Source organism: Opisthocomus hoazin, chromosome 9 (assembly GCF_030867145.1).
Source record: "Opisthocomus hoazin isolate bOpiHoa1 chromosome 9, bOpiHoa1.hap1, whole genome shotgun sequence".
Taxonomy (NCBI): domain Eukaryota; kingdom Metazoa; phylum Chordata; class Aves; order Opisthocomiformes; family Opisthocomidae; genus Opisthocomus; species Opisthocomus hoazin.
This window is the reverse complement of record NC_134422.1, coordinates 32,956,878-32,980,025: the sequence shown is the minus strand read 5'-3', so window position 1 is coordinate 32,980,025 and position 23,148 is coordinate 32,956,878. Positions and strand designations below refer to the sequence as shown.

The window sequence follows — 23,148 nt, the reverse complement described above, 5'->3', positions numbered from 1 at the left end:
ACCACATTTCTGTCTTCCACCCACCCCACTCTAGCATTCATCGGGATTTATTGAATAAGGTTAATGGATTATTTAGCAGGTTTCTCCAGCCATTATCAGCTAGCACACTCTGTTTATGTGGCTGGCCTCTCCTGTTCTGTCAGCTGTCATAAGCTTCTCAATTAGAAAAGGAAAAAAATAGTATGAAATAGGTAACTATGGTTACATGTGATGTGGGTTTTTAAGAAGTGCTCAGAAACATAGTGGCAACAGAGTTTGAAAGTTCAAAGCTTTAATTTATTCAAGAAGTCTCTTGAATCACAGTATCAAAAGCATTTAGAATAAATTCAGAACATTTTCTTTTGTAGAACAATATTGCAGTCCTAAGCAGAAGCTGTCATATGGACTGCTTGCTCTACTCACATGAGAAGAAAATCAGAGCAGGAGAGGGTAAATATGCCCTTGTTCGGCTTTTCTCCTGCAGAGCCCAGTGGCCCTTGCGGTGGAGTAGCTTGTGAGAGCAGTGGTTTCTAGGAGAAGCAGTGCTGCTATTGTCCTGTTGAATTCCTGTTTACACAGAAATGAGGATTTTTAAAGTGGTCATACAGAGCCCTGAAACTGCGTGTGCTTCAGAGGCATCTTTCAAGTAAAGGTAGCTACCTCAGAAATTCAGCCCAAATCATGCTGTCTGTTGAGAAAAAAAAAATGCTTATTTTAATGAGAACCCAGGACAATGCTAAAAGCTTCTGACTGGACCAGCAATACCCCATGAAACATGCGTCTTGAGGTCAAAAACTTTCCCCTCTCGGTGTTTCAGGGGAATCTGGCGTTGTAAACATACTTGCCTTTTGCAAAGCAGGGAGCTGCCGTGTGGTCTTTTTGTAGGATTTTCACCTGAACACGCAAGATGCTAGCTACCGTGGTGTGCCGTGTGTGCTTGGTGGGCACTGCCCAAGAGAAGGGGAGAAGTTCAGCTGTCCAAAAACATTGTCTTATCTGAACCAGCTAAGTACACAGAGTACAGGAAAGACCTGTTTTGTCCTGTATTTTATTATCATAACATGCAACGTGAGGTGAATACTGGAAAACCTTCCATCCAGTGCATGCCATTGCCAGTTTATCAGTGCACTTCCAGTGGAAAATGATTGTTTACTAGTGGGTACTCATTTCCCAAGAAAGCTATCTGAAAAAGGTGAATTTGTAACTAAGGGAAGACAGGTGTTGTGTTGGACCGAGAATTCCTCAGACCTAGGCGTTGTCCCTGCCTCTGTCCCAACACCAGTGATCTTGGGCAGGTCATTTCATCTTTCTCCTTCTAAAACACAGCTTCGTTTATCAAACGTTTTAGTTATTTATATAGTACTATATTAATACAGGATGGGTCTTTTATTAGACTCTCAGCACCTGGAAGCAGGGGAAAGCTCTTGCTATGGGTATGTGCTGTTGTATGCTCAGCAGGGGCTGGCAGCTCTAAGTGTGTTATGAGCTGCTCTATATTTTGTGCATTGCATGCTAACACTACTGGGCTGTGGAGGGATAGTAGGGATGGGGATCCTGAGAGAACCAGCGACAAAAATGCCTTTCTCCAGCCCCTGCCCTGAAGCCCAGCTGCTTCTAAACCTAGGTGAATTTAGTCTTTCACAGTAATTAAGCATTCATCAGATTGCAAGGTGTAGTCTTCAGGTTGTTGGAGAAATCACATAACTGAATTTGTCAGTTATTGCTGAATCCCAGGAGTGACATCCAGGAGTTACAAAGTGCACTTATATCCCTCTGTTAGATGTTTGCTGGATCTGATCTTCATACTGATTATTTTGCTTTGTCATAAGACCATTTTCTAGAAAGCCAGCACAGTGACTCTGAAGCCTCTGAATGCTTACCCCAAGTCCCCCTGTTTAACCAACTTGCAACAAATAGTGCATAATTTATTAAGGGTGCATAAAGTTGAGAACATTGCAGTTCTGACAGATGCAGGGCATAACCATGAAAGGTTACAGTTCTTATGGTGTTGTTTGAAGTGCTGGAGAATTTCTAATGTGTTTGCACTGTGGCTGTGTTCGTTCTGAAACTGAGGGAAGGCTGTGCTTGTATCTGTTAATCTGGAGGTTCCTTATTAATAGGTTGCACACTTCATTGATTTTTAATTAATTTCTGAAGAGACACAGAGGAGAAGTGCTGCAGCCCACAGACATCTCTGCACTTATTGCAGTCCACATCTCTATTGATCGCCTGCCTAAGGAGCAGAAGTAATCCATTTTAAATAGACTTTCTTGGAGAGACTGAATGCACTACACAATATACTCTCCCGATTGTAATTGTATTGGCAGGAGGTCAGTGGCTGGGGTGGGGGAAGGATAGCCAGTTGGTTAGTATGCTGCTGGCCCTCCGAGCACAGACTTCTCTGCAGGCTTCATTTCAAGGAAGCCAAGTTATCTCCCTTATGGGCAGTTTATAATTACAGAGTATTAAGAAAGCACTGGTCATAGTTCCACTGTTAAAGTTGCCCTGGGAGCTCCTTTATAGGACACATTTAGCCTGCCTGCCTCTTCAGAGGAAGGAGCTGGAGCTAGTCTAACTGCAGCAATTAATCTAAGAGAGAATAGCATTAAAAAAGCCCTTTCAGGTTGTTAATGTGCCGCTACCTCTATCTTTGGTTACCACTTTAAAAAGCATCAAACGCTATCCAGGAGTATGTGATCCACTGGGAGCTGAAAGCTGAAGTGTCTGAGCACTCCCCAAACTGCAGGATAGGTATGTTCTTCCTGCTGGCAAGTGTAGCACAGGTTACTAGGATTCGCCTTTGAAACAGTAATTCATAGTCTTTGTCGAAAGGACTCTGTTCCTGCCAGCCTCTTCACTGTAGTTACTTGGCAATGAGTGTTTATTGCCCAGCAAGGAGAGTTTTGCAGTAGTAAGTTTGTTATTTAGGCAGTTAGTTCTTATTTAAAGGCTTCTTTTGCAGAAAAAGGTGTTGACAACGTGTAGCCGTGGTCGCGGCCAAAACAGTGCTAAGTAATTCTGTGCTTTCTGGACAAAGGTGAGTTGTGATAGCATTAGTGGGCACAGCAAGCGCTAAATTCTGACTCGCAGAGCCCAGGCCCCGGGGTACATCTGGGGAAGGGCATCCCTGTGGTAGAACAGAAATGTGCATATGAACAGTTGGTCTTTTTCTCACACAGGAACCATCAGCAGATTTCTGCCTTGCTTTTTTCTATTCCTACATGGGGTAACGCACCCAAAGGGCAGTCTCTTGGAAACACCTGACTGGTTTGTGTGCTTACCTTCAGAAGCCCTTGTGAGAAGCAGATAGTGCAGAGCTAACAGGGAGGCATCAGATGCCAAGTACTTTATCAAAGTGTTGGGGCTGACCCTTTACTCATGAGTCCCTGCCTTCATTAACTTTTTCCTATTACAGCTCTTGGTCCTGTTCAGTAATTGGAGGGCCAGAAACTCTCTTGGTGTCTCTCTGCTGCAACATATATTTGTGCATTGCATCTGTGTTGGCCTAGTGAGGGTATGAGAGGAGCTGCAAAGCTGTATCCGGATTACTGTGTCCTTACTGGCGATAGGCTTATTGTAAGTGAAGCTACGAGCTACAATTTCTCTTGCCTCTTTGGGCTGCAGTACCATACACTGAGCTGTGATTTTCTTCAGAGATTATAGGAGAACAGCTCTGTCCTTTTGAGCACTTTGGGAAGAGGGAGGAGGTACTGCAGGAGACTAATGTAGCCTGTGTCTGCACAGCACAGGAGGCTGGGGCACCTGGCCCAAGTGAAGTGGTAACACAGCCAATATGAGCCTGTTTGCCCACTGAAGGCACTAAAGCTGATGCAGCAGAGCACCTTGCACCCAGCTGTCTTAAGGAAGCACTGTGGCAATGGGCTTGAGTTAATTGCCAAATGGAGATTAGTACAACTCCACAGCTCCCTCCCTCGGGAATATCATGCATAGGAATTAACCTTTTTGTTCTGTGTTCCAGTCAGCCCATGTAGCAGCTGCACAGGTGTGACTGTAGGTGGAACCAGAACTTGGAGGCACACACAATATGGGCAGTATTAAAATACCTGTTTTGTGTCTCATTGCTTATGCTACTTAATATATTATTTATGTAACACCTTTCATCAGAAGAACATGAAGTGCTTCACAGACTCCTTATGTTCAGCACCACCTAATCTAGATATCTGCATAATTTGAGGGAACCAGGGAGACAATGCACACTTTCTGCAGGAGTTCAGACATGTTTGATGATGACAACAGTGGAACAAACTTCCTTTCTGGTGATGCCCAAGGAACTTCGATACCCACCCAGGACAGATAGCTTCATTTTAAGGACCCCACAACCTCAGAATCATGAACCAGTCAGTTCAGTGGTGGCCCATTTCATCTGTGCTTTGAAGAGATGAGAAAGGACTCCTGAGATTTTAATTTAGGATTGCATTGGCCCATCAAAATGTCTGCTCAGTCCAGTCAATTAAATCTTGAAATGTCATAAGCTTATGAACTTGCTTCTCCTCTCATTTCTTTCTACTCTTTCTTCCTCTATGAATCACCTGTCATTTTGGAGTAGCCTGCATTATTCCTGTAATTCTCATCTAAACTTTAGCCTCATAGCCTCCTTCCCTTCCCTTTTGCTTTCTGACTTTGTTCTGACCTATTATGCTTTAGCATCTTTTTTATTTTGTGTCTTGGGCCATAGATCAGCAATGCAGTAGATCAGGCTTTAGGACTCTATTACTGGAACAACTATACCACAGCAGCCACATGATGTAGTGCAAAGGTCTGGTATAGACCTGTTTTTTCCCAGATTTATTCTTTTGGTGGGTAACTGGCATGTTTATACTCTCACCGGTAGCGTGTGTCCTCCTGTGGCTGGTATGAAGCCGGCTTATCTCAATTTTGTGCTTCAGCTGAGCCAGCTAGTGTGCAATCACACTCCCATGTGTGAGCGGACAGAATCTGTACTTCTGGGTGATCCACAAGTGGAGAAATGTGTGTGCAAAACACCACTGTTAACTCTTTTCAGGCCAGAACTAGCTTGAGTTACGTGTGAAGGATTTGTATTTGCACTGGTTATCTTCCGTAGGGGTAATAATCCAGCTGCACTGGGATCCTGCTTCAGAAATCAGATACAGATAGCCTTGGGCTTGCTTCTGTGTACTCTGAACTGTTTAGTCCAAAGCCATTCAGCACCATCACAACAGCACTATGAGAAGAGGGATATATTAACAGGCATGAATACACATCATCCACACTGCTCATGTCACACTACCTCAGAGTGCAGGTCTAGCAGTGTTTCAGTTGCCTGGTCCTGGGCAGGTGGACAAGTCCAAATTGGCTGTAGGCAAATCAAGCTAGTTGTGTCAGCTTTGTATCCTAAGGCTGCGTTTAAGGACAGCCAGCTTGAGATAAAAGCACCCTTACCCAAGGTATGGCTTGTTACACATGAATAACACATTGCTTCAAACTTAAGTAAACTGTAGAGAAGAGAATCCTTAAGAGAGCGAGCTTAGTCAAGGGAACAGGAAACAAGAAGAAATATATTGCTATCACATAAGCTTTCTTTGTCTACTGTTACTGAAGAGAGAGAGAGTTATTAACTTGCCCCATAGAAATCTGAAGTAATTGAACTGAATATTTGGGACTACACCACAGCCCAGAATGCAGGAATGGAGATCCCTTGCCAGTTTTACTGGAGTTGGATGAACTCCAGACGTTTTTGGAAGTCCTTGGCAGCTAACCTGGCGGAGTTGTGTGTAGCACAAGGTGAAGTCCCCAGCTCAGTCTGGCAGCTTTAGACTGAAATAGTAGCCTTCACTTTCCCTTGGCTGTGAGGATGACCTCCAGTCCCAGCTCCCAAGCAGACCTACATAACAAATCACACCTCTGCAACTGAGTCGGTCTATTTCAGAGCAGTGTCAGTTTTTCTCTCCCACAGCTCTCTCTGGAGTAACAGCTACTTAGATGATTCTGGTTGCTCCTGACAACAAAGGGCACTGCATTTTCCTTGAAAGTGTATTTAGCCCCAGGTAAAATTACATTTTTTCCATGGGATAAGCAGGGGAAAAGAGGATCATTTCAAGCTTTCTGTCGTGATTCCTGTTATTAAGCTAGCCTCCAGTTACTAGGATGAAAAGAGGGCGATCTCCAAGGCTGGAAATTAACGTCCATGAAATTTGAGTTGGGCTTGAAATTTTCTACCTTTGCATACCTGTATGATGAATCTGCCATGTGTGCTGGCTTTGGTGGGTGGAAGTTATTACTGAAGAAAGGCAGGCTGCTCTTAATTTCTGGATGGGTAAAGATCCCTCTTTTTAGAGAGAAAATAATGTTTATTTATAGAAAGCATCAAAAAGTCGCACCAGAAAAAGAAGTATTTGTAGTATATCTGCTGTCTGCTGGTACTGCTGAAATTCTTGGGGCAGATGAAGGTATTTACACTTATTTTTTAATTTGAATAGTCTTGAAGAATGATGTTCTGCATCTTGCAAGGACATATGTATATACTTTAGTTAGTGATTCAACACATTTCAGTTCATCTCTGGTAATCATCCCAAAGAGACTTCGCATTTAATGAAATGTACATACCTGCTTAAATTCTGTCCTGAGTAATGAACACCTTTTTTTCTGGAAATGAGTACAGGCACCTAATGGAAAGAGCTTTCAAACAAGGCTCATGCAATCCAAAGAGTTGGACATAGCCTGAATGGCGGCTGCCACCTTTGAGAGGAATCTAGAAGCATCCTCAACAGGAAGGTAGGACTCTGAAAAGTCCAGAAAAATGAAAGAAATCGAATAACAGCACCAGAAACAGGCTGTGCTTGCAACTCTTACACTCTGAGCTGTACAAATGGAGGCTGTGCTCAAAAACTGCCCTCAGGAACTGAAAGACAAATGACAGCAGCAGAAATTAACGCTGGTGGTAAAGTAAGAAAACAGCAAATTGTGACCTCATCTTAAAGGCAAGAGATCTCAGAGGACAAACCAATAACTTTCCAGAAAAGCTTAATTTTGCTTTTTTAAAAAATCCTTTTATTATTTCCATCACCACCCCCCCCGATGATACTCATCTGTAGATGTCTGCAGCACTGGAAGCCCTAATATCTTATGAACTTGATTTGATACTTTCTACTGAAGTGCAGCACTTGAATAGATCAGAATGCTGTCCCATCTCATTGTCTTCTCTCCTACCATGAGTTATTTGGTACAAAGTCTCCTTTCCTCTGTCCCACTTCAGTTTGCTGCCAGCACGTGTTACCTCATTTTTGGGACTGTTGTTTGTCTTGTGAAAAGAACATGAGCACACCTGACTGTATCTGAAATGACTGCAAATCTGTCTATCCACAGTCCTGGAAACTTCACAAACACTCCATAATAAAATTGAGAAGACTTTCTTCTTTTATAGCTCTTAATGACTAACTTCTAGTCTATTCAACGAGATCATTTTTGTCCTCTGTTATTTCTAGCCAGTTCTGAGAATAAACTGATGGGTAGGGAGCAGGATTCACCTCCACTAGTAAAACTGCTTATTTTTTCCCCCCCCTTAGTAATTACATAGAAAATTATCAAGGCTGAAAAGTGACAGGTAGGAAATGCTTACTGGAGGTAAACTCCTAGTGGCCATTCACATCTTTCCAGTCCACCTTCATGCTTGGAACAATGCTGCCTTGGCTTATTACAAGCCTATTCTACCCCTTAGCATTGCAATTAGTTTTCCTGGTGCTGTTGCAAGCCTTGTGTGAAAGGTATAAACACACGGGCAGGTCAGGTTAGTAATTGTGTCGGCAAGGATAAAAGACCTTTAACACTAATCGAGGTGCTGGCAAGGGCATTTGTGTCTGCTTCTGAAAGGAGAATTTACATTTTCACAGTTGCTTAATCACAGGGGTAGAAGGGATCTAGGCTACAGGTGGTTTTACTGCATTGTATGTCTAAGTAAAGATCTGTACAGCACACGTTTGTCTTCATACGTGTCTCTGGTACTGGGTGAGAATAAGGGGCACAGTTGTGAAAGATAAAAGGCTATTCCTTGCTCATCCTGAAATTCTAAAGGGGCTTCCTCAACTTATCTGTTATAGCTGTTTGCTGGGTTGTTTGACTTCTCCATGGCATTAGGCGCTGATTCAGAGAGTGATTTTATGTCAAGTGATCCTAGCAGTAATTGCATTTCTGATGACATTCTCTGTGAGGAAACCTGTGCCATGACTGTGATGAGGAAGTATCAGTGATGGGTAGGTCATGGTTGATTCTTGTGTTTGTGTGAGATTAATCTGGGCTCAGAGATAATGGAACAACTGATGCTTAATGGCTTAGTGTTGAACTTTTTCCTCTCAGTGGTTTCAGCATAGAAGACCCACCCTATCGTGGATATTCTAATACATATACTAAAGTGTGGTGTTTCTTATTATCTGGGCATTTTATGTGTCAATAATTATGTGGGATCTTTATAGCTCCAATTTCGACAAGACCCAAAGGGCACTTCATTTCCCCAGCCTCACAGATCACATCTCAAATGGTACAGCATAGTGTCTTTTGGATTAGGCTTTAAAGTGTCATTTTTACAAACAGGTCCCTTTCCATTGTCAGGCTCTAAGGCCACTTGTAGTGCTGTCTTGTAACTCTCATAAACTGTCGTCTTGGTATTTGATCATGGGTTTGTTGGATGGTGATGGCACCAGCTGTGTAATGCAGAGAGTGGTTTTTTGTTGCTGTACTTCTGGGTCATGTAAAAAGATTAGAGATGCATATGAAGTGCTTTTCCTGCCAGGTTTGAAAATTCCTTCAAATGATGATTCTTGGCATAGTATATGTTTAGACAGTATGGCTGCAGTGAATACTGTAGGATTCCCATTTTCAGGTTGTTGTTTTCATTCTGCTTTTATGATTTCATTTATTGAAAACATATACGTATATATACCTTTTCTCTTATACTTCCACCACCCACCTTTAAAACCTGTTGATAGGATATCAGGAAAATCGAACAAGTTTACACTGGGTGTTCCTAAGAAGATTTACACTTCTGCAGGTCATGGACCTGCAGAGAATTTTGTAGCTGTCAACCCTACATGACTTGTTTTCAGCTTTGCAGATAACACAGGTGGGAAAAAGCCCTGAGAAGCTTGTTTGACAGAGGTGAAGTCAATTTTAAGTACAATGATACACAGACAGCTATTTTTACCCTCTTTCTGAATAGAAAAGAAAACCCGATGTGGTATTGGTTAGGAGCAGTATTCAGGTTGGTGATTAGACATCTTTCTAGTTCATAAGAGAGTATGAGATTAGGTTGCATAAAATATAATCTTACTAAGACAGTATTAAATAATAGCACAAGATTGAAATAAATGGAAATGAATGAGTAGAATAAACAGTGAAACATCCTGAAGTGTTAGCCTACATATTTAAAAAATGCTTGGAAATTAAATATGTAGGGAAGGTAAAATAAGACCAAGGAGACATGGTTAAGGGTTTGATTGTTTTAACTCTTTCAGTGATGGATGTTTCTGGACACCTTACCATCCATTCCTGCCATCATTAGCTAAAGACGGGAGGCTAAAGCCTTGGTGCAGGTCATCTGTTGTGATTTCAACAAGAGAGAAATTCTATTTCTTCATTTCTGCAAAAGAAATCTTCATATAATTTCAGTGCTGATAGGTGAAAATTAATCTATTAAAAATGACAATTTTATTTGGGCCTAATGTATTCTGATACCAACAGAATTGTCTCATCTACTTCTCTGGGTTCTTGTGTCCTCATCAGATTCTGCCCACAAAGATCTGTTTGTAGGTTTGGACCTTTCTTTTCTCCCCGCCTTACTCTGAGGTATTGAGATTTTTGACCAAATAAGGATATTGGAAGTTATGTTAAATCCATGGAGTTTTAGAAGTATTTCTGTTCATTTTAAAAATTTGAGATATTTCATAAACTAAGTAGAAAAGAAGTGTAAGCAGCACCTTGAGGCTGTTTGTTCAGGGAGGAGCTCTTTGTGCACTGAAAGACACAAGACTGAAGAGAGGTGCTTAATCCCGTGGAAGATGGAGGAAGAGGTTGTGAGGTGCAAGAAAGAAGTGTTTGGAGGAAGCACAAGGGTAGCTGCAATACTGGCTTCAAGGGCAGCACTTTTAGGAACTGCAAAGAACCAATAGAATTTTAGAAGTATGAGGAATGACTATGCGATATATTTAAGGGCACCCTGAAGCCATCCTTAGGATTAGATTCACTATCTGTAAAAGCAGCAAAGCTGAGTGTGTGATTGTGGGCCAGAGGCTGTTTTGCAGAGCATGCAGAGCCCTGCATGGCTGCACGCACTGTTCAGCCCAACACAGCACAGGCATGGTGCTCTCTCAGTGGCTTTCTGAGGCATGTCCAGACAGGTTGGTTGACACCTACCCACAGAAATCTCATCAGACTGTCTGCAAGACCCCCAGGTGAAGGGAGGGACATGAGAATGGGAGCCTGCTCTAGTCCACCTACTTCTCAGAGTACTTGGCATAAGAAATGTTGATACTGCCCTGAAGCGCTTTCTAGTTACTGTTCAGTGTTAGATATGTGAAACAGGTTTCATATGAATTCCAAGTCTGTCTGAATTTTATGGGGCCACTTTTGTGGTTGATTTTCCTCTATTACACAGTGTCATTGCTATTGACTGTGTTGTTTTTTTCTGGTTGGATTTCTTCAGATGGTAATTCTTGTGCTAAGTCATGGTGCCTCTGATTTCATGGTGTGTTTGTTCTGTGACTCACAATTGTTTGACCTATGAGATTTATTTGTCCTTTTTTTACAGGTTTTAATTTGATGTCAGAAAACATTGTGCTTTCAAAGACTTACGGTGCTCATGTTCAACAGCCAAAAGTATTGACTTGCAATTGGCAGAAGGGTGTGTTTGCTTCGACTTGCGATGCTTTTAAAAAATAATTCCATTTGCTTTATGCCAAAGAGTCCCTGTGTACCCTTTCAAACCACCTTCATGTTGGCTGCAGCAAAGCCTAACACATTAGAAATGAAAAAGGGTGTATGCCAAATGTTCTCCCACATATTTTCAAACCCTTTAGCAGTGTTTGCACTGAAATTTTTCACCTAAAAGCCACAGCAGTTCAGAGCGCCAGTTGATGCTTTTTGTAAAGACATGCACTTTCTGTCAAGAAAGGGCTACTTTCTGGTGCAGTGACCATAAGTGGTGGCTTACCCACAAGCAATGTCCTCCTGATATGTACGGGGATAGGTACATGTGAGCTTCTTATGCTATGAGAGGGAAAAAGATTTGGCCCATGACACTGAGTAATCTGGTTATTTTAATCACTACCTGTGACTCTCTGAATTATCATTGGTGTTATGGGATAATATGATCTCTTCAGTATTCAGCAATGACTTTTTAAAAATTACCATATGTATTATACAGAGCTAATATATTAAGAGATACCTTAAGGGTAATTATCAAGAGTGTAATTTCATCTGTATGTTCTTATAGTGATGGTCAATGTCATAAACAGCTTTTAATGAAATTACAGGCTTGTAACCCTGCCTGACTATTTTTTGTGTGTCATATAATTAATAAGACCAAGCTTTGGTGTTCATCTTGGTGTCACAAAGCATCATGTAAACTTCCATACGGATGGTAGATGGTTAATCTCTCATCATAGTAAGAATAAGGTTAAGGCCAGGCAGCTTGAGTATATGTTACCTTATCTTTAAAGGCAGCTGGATAGGCTTGTCAACAACAGTACTTCTAACAGACTATATATGCTCGTTAAAAAAATGGTCATTGATCTAGTGTCTTCTTACAATTCTACATGCAAAACTTTAAGGGAGTGAAAAAGCAAGTGGGTTCCAGCACTTGGAATAAAGAATTGTTTTCCTTCTAATCCACTGAGGGTAGTGAAAATTTGTGTCCGGCTTAAAAGCATTTTCAGATGGATAAGAATCTTCAACTTGAGTTGAAGATACTTGCCTGGAATGTAGAAGAGCTGGGGTTGTTTCCCAGTCTGGCCTAATTTCTGTGGGGCTCTGGCTAAGTTGATTATTTTTTATGGTCTTCAGATTTCCTGTCTGAAAAATAAGGGCTGTAATATTTCTTTTCTTTGTCTCACATTTCCAGATTTTAAACTTGCTGGAGCAAAGGAGGTATCTATGTGGGTTTCTGTTGATTTTTTCCCTGTGGCAGTTACCACAGAATCTTATAGAATTGTTCAAACTGGAAGGACCCTAAGGTCATCTAATCCCACCTCCTGCTCAGAGCAAGGGCAGTGTTGAACTTCAGCCCTGTAGGCCTGTCCTGGGTTTGGCCAAAACAGGGTTAATTTTCACTGGAATCCAGGAAGGGCCACAGCCGGGGGGTGGGGGCTGACCCCACCTGGCCAAACACAGCCCGGTATTCCATACCATGTGCCGTCACGCTGGGTTCCGGGGGGGGGGGGGGGGGGCGGCGCGGCAGGAAGGCTCTCGCGGCTTGGGCGGGCGCAGCGTCGGTCCTGTTTCGGGAGAGCAGCTGTTGTACGGTTCGTGGTTGTGTTTTCTCCTTATTTGTATCGTTGTTGTTCCTGTTTTCCCTCTGTTTGCTGTTCTGTTAAACTGCCCTTATCCCGGCCCACCAGTTTCTGCCTCTTTCTTTCCATTCTCCTCCGCACGCCGGCGGGGGGAGGGGCGGCCGCGTGGCGCTTTTGTTGCCGGCGGCAGCCGAAACCAAAACATTAATTTGGCGCCCAGACGTGGGGCGGGGATAACGGCAGGGCTGATCAGCGGCTGTTAAAACTGCCTTCTTACGTTTTGTTAAATTTTGTTATACGCGTTTTTCTGTGTTAAATAGTCGCCGGTAAAAATGTTTCTGTCTTTGATCAGATGGCTGTGGTTTTTGAATCCTTATTTGCAGTATGTATTCAATGCTGTGCTGTTCATCATCGCTGGGAAAAAGATCAGGATGATAATTTTGCTGTACTGTACGATGTCGACTTATGACATGATAGCATCACTGTGTGTGAAATTAGGCTTGTATTTGCACTGCGGTCATTTCCATACCTCGGATCCTATGTCTTAGAATTTGTGAATAATCAAACCCAGTCTGTGGGGAAAACCGAAGGGGATACCCTCCCCCACTCTTTCGCCCCCCCTCTCTCCTTCAGGCCAGTTCTAACGGCTTTTGATAATTTCGAGTACCCGTGGGATGCTCAGGGCAGCACTCTCCTTTTGTTATGCCTCCTGAATGGGTTTTGGTTTTTGTTTAGGGTTAAGCAAGTCGTTAAGAACATCGTGCAGAGACCTGCCCCGGGGCTGGATAGCTGTGAGTGGCTGGGTGTGTGGGACAGCATGGGCAAGTACCTAGGGCAGTGGGCACCTCCGGTGTTTTTTAAACTCACCCCTGAGGAAGTACAGGATCCAGACAAACTAGTAAAGTATCTGCAAAAAGTGTGCTGCCACCCTGGGAACTCCAGAGAGACACAGATCACAGCAACGTGCTGGGGTCTGGCCCACGCCTACCGAGCCATGTTCAACACTGTTCAGTGCCTTAAATGGGAAAGGGGGGGAAGCGAAGCGGCAGGCGCTGCAACTGGCGCTGCCCCCCCAGCCGGCCCTGCAGCCCCTCCAGCCCAGCAGGCAGTCACAGCCCCCCAGACTGGCACCGCCGCTGCCACAGCTGCAGGGTCTGCCTCGGTTTCCCTGGCAGGCACAGCAGCTGCTCCAGCCCCAGCTCCAGCTGCAGGCAGCGTGGCTGAGCCCAATGACCAACCTGTGCCGGTAGCAGTCGCCCCCGTAAAACTAAAGAAAGATGCAAAGAGAGCAGATCGCTCCGGGAGGGATGATGATGAGCCAGGGTCATCACGGGAGATAGAGACAGAGATCATCACCCGGTCCCTGTCCCTGGGCGAGCTGCGAGACATGCGGAAAGATTTCAGCCGCCACCCAGGCGAGCACATTGCCACCTGGCTGCTGCGGTGCTGGGATAATGGGGCCAGCAACTTGGAGTTAGAGGGCAAGGAAGCCAAGCAGCTGGGATCCCTGGCCAGGGACGGGGGCATTGACAAGGCCATTGGGAAAAAGGAACAAGTCCTCAGCCTCTGGAGGAGACTTCTGTCAGGCGTGAGGGAGAGGTACCCCTTCAGTGACGATTTTGTATGCTATCCTGGCAAGTGGACCAATATGGAAAGGGGTATTCAGTACTTGAGGGAATTAGCTGTGCGGGAGCTGGTTTACTGTGACACAGACGATGAGCAGGTACCCACAGACCCAGATGAACTCCAGTGCTCACAATCCATGTGGAGGAAGTTTGTGCGGAGCGCACCCTCCTCGCATGCCAACTCACTGGCAGTTGTAAACTGGAAAGGTAAAGACGCACCAACAGTGGACGAGGTGGCTGTCAGACTCCGCCAATATGAGGAAAGTCTCTTCCTCCCTTGTCTCAGCTGTGGAGAAACTGGCCCGGGAGGTCCGACAAATGAAAGAGAGTAGGTCCTACTCCCCACCTGTACGGGCCAGTGTCTCAGCTATTGGGGGCGTTTCCCTGCTCAGGAGAGAGAATACAGAGGCTACACACCACGGGGCACCCTGTGGTTTTACCTGCGTGACCACGGAGAGGACATGAGGAAGTGGGATGGAAAACCCACCTCAAGTCTAGAGGCACGAGTCCGTGAGTTGCGAGGTAAAACAATCACAAAAGGGGACTCTGTTAGGAAAAATGCCGCTCCAGTTTCCAAAAGCCAGCTCTCCAGACCAGGTAGACAGTTTGACCTTGATTCCGATCCTCTGGAGGGGACCTCCAAGTCATTTTTACAGCAGGTGAGCAGCAATTTCTCTGACGAGGATTAGAGGGGCCCTGCCTCCAGCCAGGTGGAGGAAAGGGACAACCGTGTCTATTGGACGGTGTGGATTCGGTGGCCTGGCACGTCAGATCCACAAGAGTATAAAGCTCTAGTGGACACTGGTGCACAGTGTACTTTAATGCCATCAGAGTTCAAAGGGTCAGAGCCCATTTGCATTTCGGGAGTGACAGGGGAGTCCCAAGAGCTGAGTCTACTGGAGGCTGAAGTGAGCCTCACTGGGCAGGACTGGCAGAAGCACCCCATTGTAACTGGCCCCGAGGCTCCGTGCATCCTTGGGATAGACTATCTTAGGAGAGGCTATTTCAAGGACCCAAAGGGGTATCGGTGGGCTTTTGGCATAGCTGCTGTGGAGACGGAAGAAATTAAACAGCTGTGCATTTTGCCTGGTCTCTCGGAGGATCCTTCCGTTGTGGGGTTGCTGAGGGTTGAAGAACAACAGGTGCCAATCGCGACCACAGTGGTGCACCGGCAACAGTATCGTACCAACCGAGACTCCCTTCTCCCCATTCATCAGCTGATCCGTCAACTGGAGAGTCAAGGAGTGATCAGTAAAACTCGCTCACCCTTTAATAGTCCCATATGGCCAGTGAGAAAATCTACTGGAGAGTGGAGACTGACAATAGACTACCGTGGCCTGAATGAAGTCACACCACTGCTGAGTGCTGCCGTGCCAGACATGCTAGAACTTCAATATCAGCTGGAGTCAAAGGCAGCCAAGTGGTACGCTACAATTGACATCGCTAATGCATTCTTCTCCATCCCTTTGGCAGCAGAGTGCAGGCCACAGTTTGCTTTCACCTGGAGGGGCATCCAGTACACCTGGAATCGACTGCCCCAGGGGTGGAAACACAGTCCCACCATTTGCCATGGACTAATCCAGACTGCACTGGAAAAGGGTGAAGCCCCAGAACATCTGCAGTACATCGATGACAACATTATATGGGGCGACACAGCGGAGGAAGTTTTTGAGAAAGGGGAGAAAATAGTTCAGATCCTTCTGAAAGCCGGTTTCGCCATTAAGCGAAGTAAAGTCAAGGGACCTGCGCAAGAGATCCAGTTTTTGGGAATAAAATGGCAGGATGGGCGCCGTCAAATCCCAATGGATGTCATCAACAAAATAGCAGCTATGTCTCCACCAACCAGCAAAAAGGAAGCACAGGCCTTCCTGGGTGTTGTGGGTTTTTGGAGGATGCACATCCCAAATTACAGCCAAATTGTGAGTCCTCTGTACCACGTGATCCGGAAGAAGAATGATTTTGAATGGGGCCCTGAGCAACGACAGGCATTTGGACAAATTAAACAGGAGATAGTTCATGCCGTAGCCCTTGGTCCAGTCCGGTCAGGGCAAGATGTTAAAAACGTGCTCTTACACCACAGCCAGGCAGAATGGCCCAACCTGGAGTCTCTGGCAGAAAGCACCAGGGGAGACTCGAGGTCAACCCCTGGGGTTCTGGAGCCGGGGATACAAAGGATCCGAGGCCCGCTATACTCCCACTGAAAAAGAGATTCTGGCAGCATATGAAGGCGTTCGAGCTGCTTCAGAAGTGGTCGGCACTGAAGCACAGCTTCTCCTGGCTCCACGATTGCCGGTCCTGGGCTGGATGTTCAAAGAGAGGGTCCCCTCTACGCATCATGCCACCGATGCTACGTGGAGTAAGTGGGTCGCTCTGATCACCCAGCGCGCCCGAATGGGAAACCCCAGTCGCCCAGGAATTCTGGAGGTCATCATGGACTGGCCAGAAGGCAAAGATTTTGGAGCATCGCCAGAGGAGGAGGTGACACGTGCTGAAGAGGCCCCACTGTATAACCAGCTGCCAGAAGATAAGAAACAGTATGCCCTGTTCACGGATGGGTCCTGTCGCATTGTGGGGAAGCAGCAGAGGTGGAAGGCTGCTGTATGGAGCCCTACATGACAAGTCGCAGAAACTGCCAAGGGAGAAGGTGAGTCCAGCCAGCTTGCAGAGATGAAAGCCATCCAGCTGGCTTTAGACATTGCCAGTCGAGAGAAGTGGCCAGTGCTCTATCTTTACACCGACTCTTGGATGGTGGCCAATGCCTTGTGGGGGTGGCTGCAGCAATGGAAGAAGAACAACTGGCAGCGCAGAGGCAAACCTATCTGGGCTGCCCCATTGTGGCAAGATATTGCTGCCCGTCTGGAGCAGTTGGCTGTAAAAGTCCGTCACGTGGACGCCCACGTCCCTAAGAGTCGGGCCACTGAAGAACATCAAAACAACCACCAGGTAGATCAGGCTGCTAAGATTGAAGTGGCTCAGGTGGATCTGGACTGGCAACATAAGGGTGAACTGTTTATAGCTCGGTGGGCCCATGACACCTCGGGCCACCAAGGAAGAGACGCGACATACAGATGGGCTTGTGACCGAGGGGTGGACTTGACCATGGACACTATTGCACAGGTTATCCATGAATGTGAGACATGCGCTGCAATCAAGCAAGCCAAGCGGGTAAAGCCTCAGTGGTATGGAGGACGATGGCTAAAATATAAATATGGGGAGGCTTGGCAGATTGACTACATCACACTGCTACAAACCCGCCAAGGCAAGCGCTATGTGCTCACAATGGTGGAGGCCACCACCGGATGGCTGGAAACCTACCCTGTGCCCCATGCCACTGCCCGGAATACCATCCTGGGCCTGGAAAAACAAGTCCTGTGGCGACATGGCACACCCGAAAGAATCGAGTCAGACAACGGGACTCACTTTCGCAACAGCCTCATAGACACCTGGGCCAAAGAACACGGTATCGAGTGGGTGTATCATATCCCCTACCATGCACCAGCCTCTGGAAAGATCAAACGTTACAATGGGCTGCTAAAAACCACTTTGAGGGCAATGGGGGGTGGGACTTTCAAAAATTGGGATACCCATTTAGCAAAGGCCACCTGGTTGGTTAACACCAGAGGGTCCACCAACCGGGCTGGTCCTGCCCAGTCAAAACCTCAGCGCCCAGTAGAAGGGGATAAAGTCCCTGTAGTGCACATGCAGAACATGTTAGGGAAGACGGTTTGGGTTAGTCCTGCCTCGGGCAAAGGCAAGCCTGTCCGCGGGATTGCCTTTGCTCAAGGACCTGGGTGTACCTGGTGGGTAATGCGGCAGGATGGGGAAGTCCGATGTGTACCTCATGGGGATTTGATTTTGGGTGAGAATAGTCCATAAATAAACTGTATAAAGTTAATTGTTAAATAACCCTGTCACTGTCTGTTATCACTGTTATAATTGTTATAGTTTGTACCAGTAGTAGCATAGTAAGAACTCTCCAGATTAAAGAAGGATGGACTTTTTCGATGAAAACCTAGCAGAGCACAGCAGTGATGGAACTGGACCTGGTTTTCAACAACTGGCATCCAGCAACTTCATCAAGAGCAACATCTCCTGCAGACTGTGGGCACGGGCCGCACCAGATACATCAGCCGTGAGCTCCGGATGCAGCAAGTGACCGCCCATCACCACACATCACCTCCCCTGCCACGGAAGACCGTAACGACAGATGGAGCCTGAAGTCATGGATTAAATGAACTCATGGACACTTTAGAGTGATGATCATAGACTAAGGGAATGATATCTGGAGACAGGAGAAGTGGTGGTGATCAACCGGACAATGGGGGACCTGGGCATGACGTAGATGGTATGGAATAAGGGGTGGATAATGTCCTGGGTTTGGCCAGAACAGGGTTAATTTTCACTGGAATCCAGGAAGGGGCACAGCCGGGGGGTGGGGGCTGACCCCACCTGGCCAAACACAGCCCGGTATTCCATACCATGTGACGTCACGCTGGGTTCCGGTGGGGGGGGGGGCGGCGCGGCAGGAAGGCTCTCGCAGCTTGGGCGGGCGCAGCGTCGGTCCTGTTTCGGGAGAGCGGCTGTTGTACGGTTCGTGGTTGTGTTTTCTCCTTATTTGTATCGTTGTTGTTCCTGTTTTCCCTCTGTTTGCTGTTCTGTTAAACTGCCCTTATCCCGACCCACCAGTTTCTGCCTCTTTCTTTCCATTCTCCTCCGCACGCCGGCGGGGGGAGGGGCGGCCGCGTGGCGCTTTTGTTGCCGGCGGCAGCCGAAACCAAAACAAGGCCATTTTCTTATTGTGAATACTAATAAGGGAACCAAGAAATTTTAGATGTCACCAGTGAGAAGTAGTTCTAAAAAATTGTGTAAGACTCATGAAGATTATTATACTGTTCTTTGTCCTTCAGGGAATGATGTACCTGGAAGAGAGGAGGCTTGTCCACCGGGATTTGGCAGCCCGTAATGTCTTGGTGAAATCACCAAACCATGTGAAGATCACTGACTTCGGCTTGGCTAGACTTTTGGAAGGGGATGAGAAGGAGTATAATGCTGATGGAGGGAAGGTGAGTGCTGTACCTGTCTGGAAGTAAATATATCACTGTGACAAATGTCCTGAAGTTACTCCTCAGGGCAATGCATCCCTACAGGACTATTATCTAGATAAGAAAGTCTGTCAGTGACTTAGCAAACTGTGTTGTGACATCACACATAAAAGCTGCTCATTTTTTGCTCAGTGAGCTTCTCCAGGTGCCAAAATATAATAGTCTGAACAGTTTCCACATGCAGAATTAGGTTTTGTTTTTATGCTCCATTTTGTGTCTTTTTTTGAAGACTTCTGAACTCAGTTCAATGAGTGATGGATGCTCTAGGGCATTTCCGCCAAGCCCCTTTCTCTGGTCAGTATGGACCTCAATAACTTGCAGTCCCATTTTCCCACATACGTAATTTTCCAGAAAACAAAAAGAAAGGCCACAGAACATGTTTGTATTTGTAGTATATGAGAGTTAACGTATGCTCAACAAAGAGCCAGCTCTTCTATCAAATTGGAAGAGCCTGCATATGCTATTTCTTGCATCCAGGTCTCCAATACCATGCTGAATGCCAGGCCACTAAAAAGCCAGCTTGAGGATAATTTTGAAACCAGACATTTTCCCATACTACTTTTCAGCATACCGTGCAACATCCGCGTAGTGCCTCACCTCATTTCTAATGCCTTCAGATTAATGCATTATAAAATTCAGAAGGCTATAAGTAAAGGCTGTAAGCACATACTGCTACCTGCTGCTTCCTAAGCGTCTTGAAATTCCACATTTCAACCTGTCACAAAGTCTCAAGGGATTCTGTCTCTCCTGTCATTCCTTTTGCTGAATGTTCAGTTTGCTTTCTGTCTACTTGCTATCTGTGTTTTTCTGTACTCACTCATGCCCTTGTCTGGAACAAACAGCTGTTACCAGTGTGTGCTTTTCTCCTGGATGGGCTGCTGCCTTATTTGTGTGGCTACTACCTTTGGCAGCTGTTGCATGGATTACATTGGCATTTCAGTCAATGAGGTGAAGAGCTTGAAAGGAGTCACCAGTACTTTCCCATTTCCCCAGTAAAGAGACCACCTGGCAGGGAAGGTGGAGTTTTGGCAGTTTTCCCCATGCCTTCAGTTCTCTCATGCCCTCTTCAGTAACCCCTCCGCCTCTTCTCTCCATCAGCCAGTGAATGACAAAAAATGAGCTGGTCCTTGCACACCAGCTTTCCCTGGCAGCTGTTAGATGGTGTCTTGGTCTTGTGAGACCCATCACGCTACTGGGAGTTCTGGATCTGGATTTACACATCATATGTATCACTTCCCAGTTCCAGAGAAGTATTCTGTGAAATCCAAAAGAGAAGACCTTTGCAGATTAAAGTTGTATTGAGGGCATGCTAAGACAGATTCAGACTGGATAAAAGGAAAAACTTTTTCAACGTGAAGACAATGAAGCAGTTGACTGGGTTGCCCTGGGAGGTGGTACAGTTTCCATTCTAGGAGATTTTTCAAGTCCAAACTGGATAAAGACATGAGTAACTTGCTCTGATCTCATGGCTGAGCCTGCTCTGAGCCAGAGGCTGGACTAGAGACCTCCTTAGGTCATTTCCAACCTGAGTTATTCCATGATGAACAATGCAGCTTTGATACTTCAGCAGTTATTCATGTTTGGAACAACCCAGTCATATTTAATGGGAATGAAAGTGATAGACTTCTGCAGAGTTCAGTGGAGGAGTATGAACTGTCTTTGCAAGTGCTAAGCCACCCTTTATTAAAGAGTGCTATTTTTGCCATAACTGTATAGGTTATGTTCATTAGTCAGCTTCATGGAAGGTATTTGCATAAGGGTTTGAATGAGAGCACATCCTCTGCTTTTACACCCACCATCTGTTCAGATATTGCATGCAGTCACAGAATCACAGAATCACAGAATGTTCGGGTTTGGAAGGGACCTCTGTGGGTCATCTAGTCCAATGCCACTGCCGAAGCAGGGTCACCCTCAGCAGGCTGCACAGGACCTTGTCCAGGCAGGTGTTGAATATCTCCAGAGAGGCAGACTCTACAACCTCCCTGGGCAACCTGTTCCAGTGCTCCGTCACCCTCAGAGTGAAGAAGTTCTTCCTCAGGTTCAGACGGAACTTCCTATGCTTCAGTTTCTGCACGCTATGTTATGCATCTTTTTGGTTTATTCCTGTATGTCTTCCATAGTTCCAAATTAGATGTGACCCATACAAGTCCATGCCACGTGAAAATCTGTTAAGAGTATGTCCATTAGAGATTAGTGGACTGCAAGACTGTGTCTCACAGGCCCAGCTCAGGAATAGGAAATAACATGACTCTCATTTTAACACAAACTCAAGTGGGTAGACCCTTATGCCAAACCTAGGTTTGTGTTTGCCTACACATTGTTCTCATGATCCTCCCCCCCCAAGGGTGATTCACAGCTAGAGGCTAAGTTGGGACTTTTTACTTGCTTTCGGGAGCAACTTTTCTCACTGCAGTAGTGATACAAAGAACTGGGAAGGCTAAGTTTCTAATGACTATCAGGAGCTAGAAATTAAGCACTGTAAATTCTCCTCATTACCTGTTTACTCTGATGATGATTATGTGGACTGTGAGGTATTATGGACACTGCGTTATTAACTAGCCTCATTAGAGAGCAATCAAGATAGCAGTGTCTGGTTTCGCAAACTTGCGGCAAAATTGTTGCTTCTGTATTCCTCCTTCTCTGCTGTACTTCAGATTTAGGGGAATTGGATGTCATTTTTGTGCTGGTCCCATCTCTGTACAGATATGATGAAAAACTGAGTCGTTCCACTATATCTAAATCAGTAAAATCTGGGTGGTATGAGAAGCTCTGCAGATAACTCACCTCCATATGTTTTATGAGGCAAAACCCTATTCTGGAGGGAAGGAACAACCATTTGCTCTGCTGGGTGGTGCTGCTTTTTTTTAAGCTTGCAGCTGAAAAAGGAAACAGGGAGGAAGCTGATGTCTACATGCAGGATCTGACTGTATTGTTTTAATATTATATTTCTAAGGTTGTGTTTCTTTTGACTTTTCCTAGATGCCAATTAAGTGGATGGCTCTGGAGTGCATACACTACAGGAAATTTACCCATCAGAGTGATGTGTGGAGTTATGGTAAATACTTACATAATCAATTTAATAATTTGTCTCTTGTAAAACATTAAACCAAGTTGTGTTACTATATTAAAGATACCCTCTTTTCCTAGAGGAGTTAATTCCAGTGGTTTTTGCTCTCACATTCCCCACCCCCACCCCTTCCCCAAACGTGTAACTAGACAGCAATTGTTACTCCTCTCCTGTGTTACTTCCCTGCTCACTAAAATACATTATCATGATGTCCCTGCTGGGATGACTGCTGTAAGGTCTGGTCTGGTAGCAGTTTGGCTGATTATTATGACAGAAGAAGGCCTCTTTCAGCTCAGTCACAGATTCATAAAAATACAGCTGCAGGTCATAATTTTCAGCAGTCCTTTGAAAATCTTAACTCTAAAAGCCATGAACGTCAAAAAACATTTTCAGGCTTATGGGACTTTCTGTACCTACAGTCAGATAAAAGGGAATTTGTCATAATACAGAGCAAATACAGCAAGAGAAAGAAAAGAAAGAGACAAGCTCTCCAAGCTAACTAAAACAAGCATGCATTTAATTTCACAGATAACTTGGGAATTGGTTAGACAGGTCAGCTCATGTGGACTCTGCGCACACCAAAAAAATAGTCACATCTGAGAAATTAGATGTTCATTTACTACTGTTAATTCTGTTATCCGGACGAATTATTGTGCCACATCTCCTGAGCTGTCTGCCTCTTTATCTAGTGTAGCTATTCCTAATAAAATCATATCTACCTTTGTAAGTGGAATTTTTGAGCAGTATCTAGGGCAATGAACTGCTATTTGCACTTCCTGTTGCCATATCATTTTGAAACAAAAAAGGGTACAGTTCTATTCATTACTCACTTTTACCTGTGGGTAGCAGCAAAAGACACTTTGCTGTGACTGGTTAGCTACCCTATTCTACTCAGCTGA

General features: G+C 45.2%; 1 protein-coding gene across 10 annotated transcripts in view; it reads left to right on the top strand.

The window, feature by feature from the left end:
- ERBB4 (erb-b2 receptor tyrosine kinase 4) overlaps positions 1–23,148 on the top strand; it is a 687,907-nt gene that overhangs the window by 627,972 nt on the left and 36,787 nt on the right. For all 10 annotated transcript variants that reach the window (XR_012764976.1, XR_012764975.1, XM_075429769.1 and 7 more), the window contains exons 21-22: positions 18,988–19,143; positions 22,162–22,237. Coding sequence is in view for 8 of the 10 variants with exons in the window: in XM_075429769.1 (XP_075285884.1) it covers positions 18,988–19,143; positions 22,162–22,237 (232 nt within the window). In the remaining 2 variants the exon portion in view is untranslated. The remainder of the gene's footprint in view (positions 1–18,987; positions 19,144–22,161; positions 22,238–23,148) is intronic.